Consider the following 1045-nt stretch of genomic DNA (forward strand, 5'->3'; position numbering starts at 1 on the left):
CGGGTATCGAAACCACTGGGGGGGGGGGGCATATGTAATTAATTATTACTGCGAAATAATTTACCGATATTATGTTACTTATGTGTGTGTTGCTTCTCTTTATAAAATCCACATCTACGATTATTATAAATTTCGGTTTGTATTCCGCTTTCCGCGCCTCGCTTACTGGTTTGGTTCATTCATCATTTCCAAAGTTAACTTACCAGTCTAGCGATGAAAAGACAGCTCTAGATGAAGATATAAATTCAATTAACATTTGATGAGCTTTGTACAATAAAACCGATAACAACGAGAACACGTATTTCGGTTTTAAAATGTGGCATTTGATTTTATTGGAATGCAAAAAAAAAAAGGAGTCCCCCAGGCGGGACAGCGGTAAGTTTACGGCCTTACAACGCTAAAATCCGGGTGTTGAGTCCCCGCTGTGTACGCAGCAAAAAAACCAATGTGGATTTGCTCTAAAACCAACAATCAAAAGCAAAAAAAGAAAAAAGAAAGGTGAATTACAAAGGAATGGATTTTGAAGTGCATTAGAGAAGCGCAAGCGAGTACACACACACACACACACACATGCATATAAATAAATATATATATATACACGTACATAGCAAGGTTTACAAACCTGATCTTCCGTTAATTCCTCGTCTAATGCGGTAAGCAATGGTTGTCCCGAAACTGCCAAGAATTCATTCTGTTTGTAGAAAATAAAACAGATTACTATATGATGAATTTATTTTTAACACATACCGGCCCCCCAGTGGCACAGCGGTATGTCTGCGGACCTACAACGCTAGAAACCGGGTTTCGATACCCGTGGTGGGCAAAGCACAAATAGCCCTGTGTGTAGCTTTGTGCTTAATAACAAACAAACAAACATATACCGTATTTTTCGGAATATAAGACGCACCGGTGTATAAGACGCACCCTTATTTTGAAGACAGTTTTTTTTGGGGGAAAAAGCTACAGTCGCATTTGAAAGATTTTTATTGAACAAAAATTCAATTTGATACTTTAAAAATTAGTATATATTGTTATAAACACAAAA

The 1045-nt window shown here is 37.3% G+C and overlaps 1 protein-coding gene across 2 annotated transcripts in view; it reads right to left on the bottom strand.

Annotated features, from left to right (window-relative positions):
* The window catches only part of LOC111088102 (BAI1-associated protein 3-like), a 96912-nt gene that overhangs the window by 47397 nt on the left and 48470 nt on the right, over positions 1-1045 (bottom strand). For both annotated transcript variants that reach the window (XM_022397081.1, XM_022397080.1), the window contains exon 3: positions 623-691. In XM_022397081.1, the coding sequence (XP_022252789.1) occupies positions 623-691 (69 nt within the window). The remainder of the gene's footprint in view (positions 1-622; positions 692-1045) is intronic.

The sequence above is a fragment of the Limulus polyphemus genome, unplaced genomic scaffold (assembly GCF_000517525.1).
Source record: "Limulus polyphemus unplaced genomic scaffold, Limulus_polyphemus-2.1.2 Scaffold3129, whole genome shotgun sequence".
Lineage (NCBI taxonomy): Eukaryota > Metazoa > Arthropoda > Merostomata > Xiphosura > Limulidae > Limulus > Limulus polyphemus.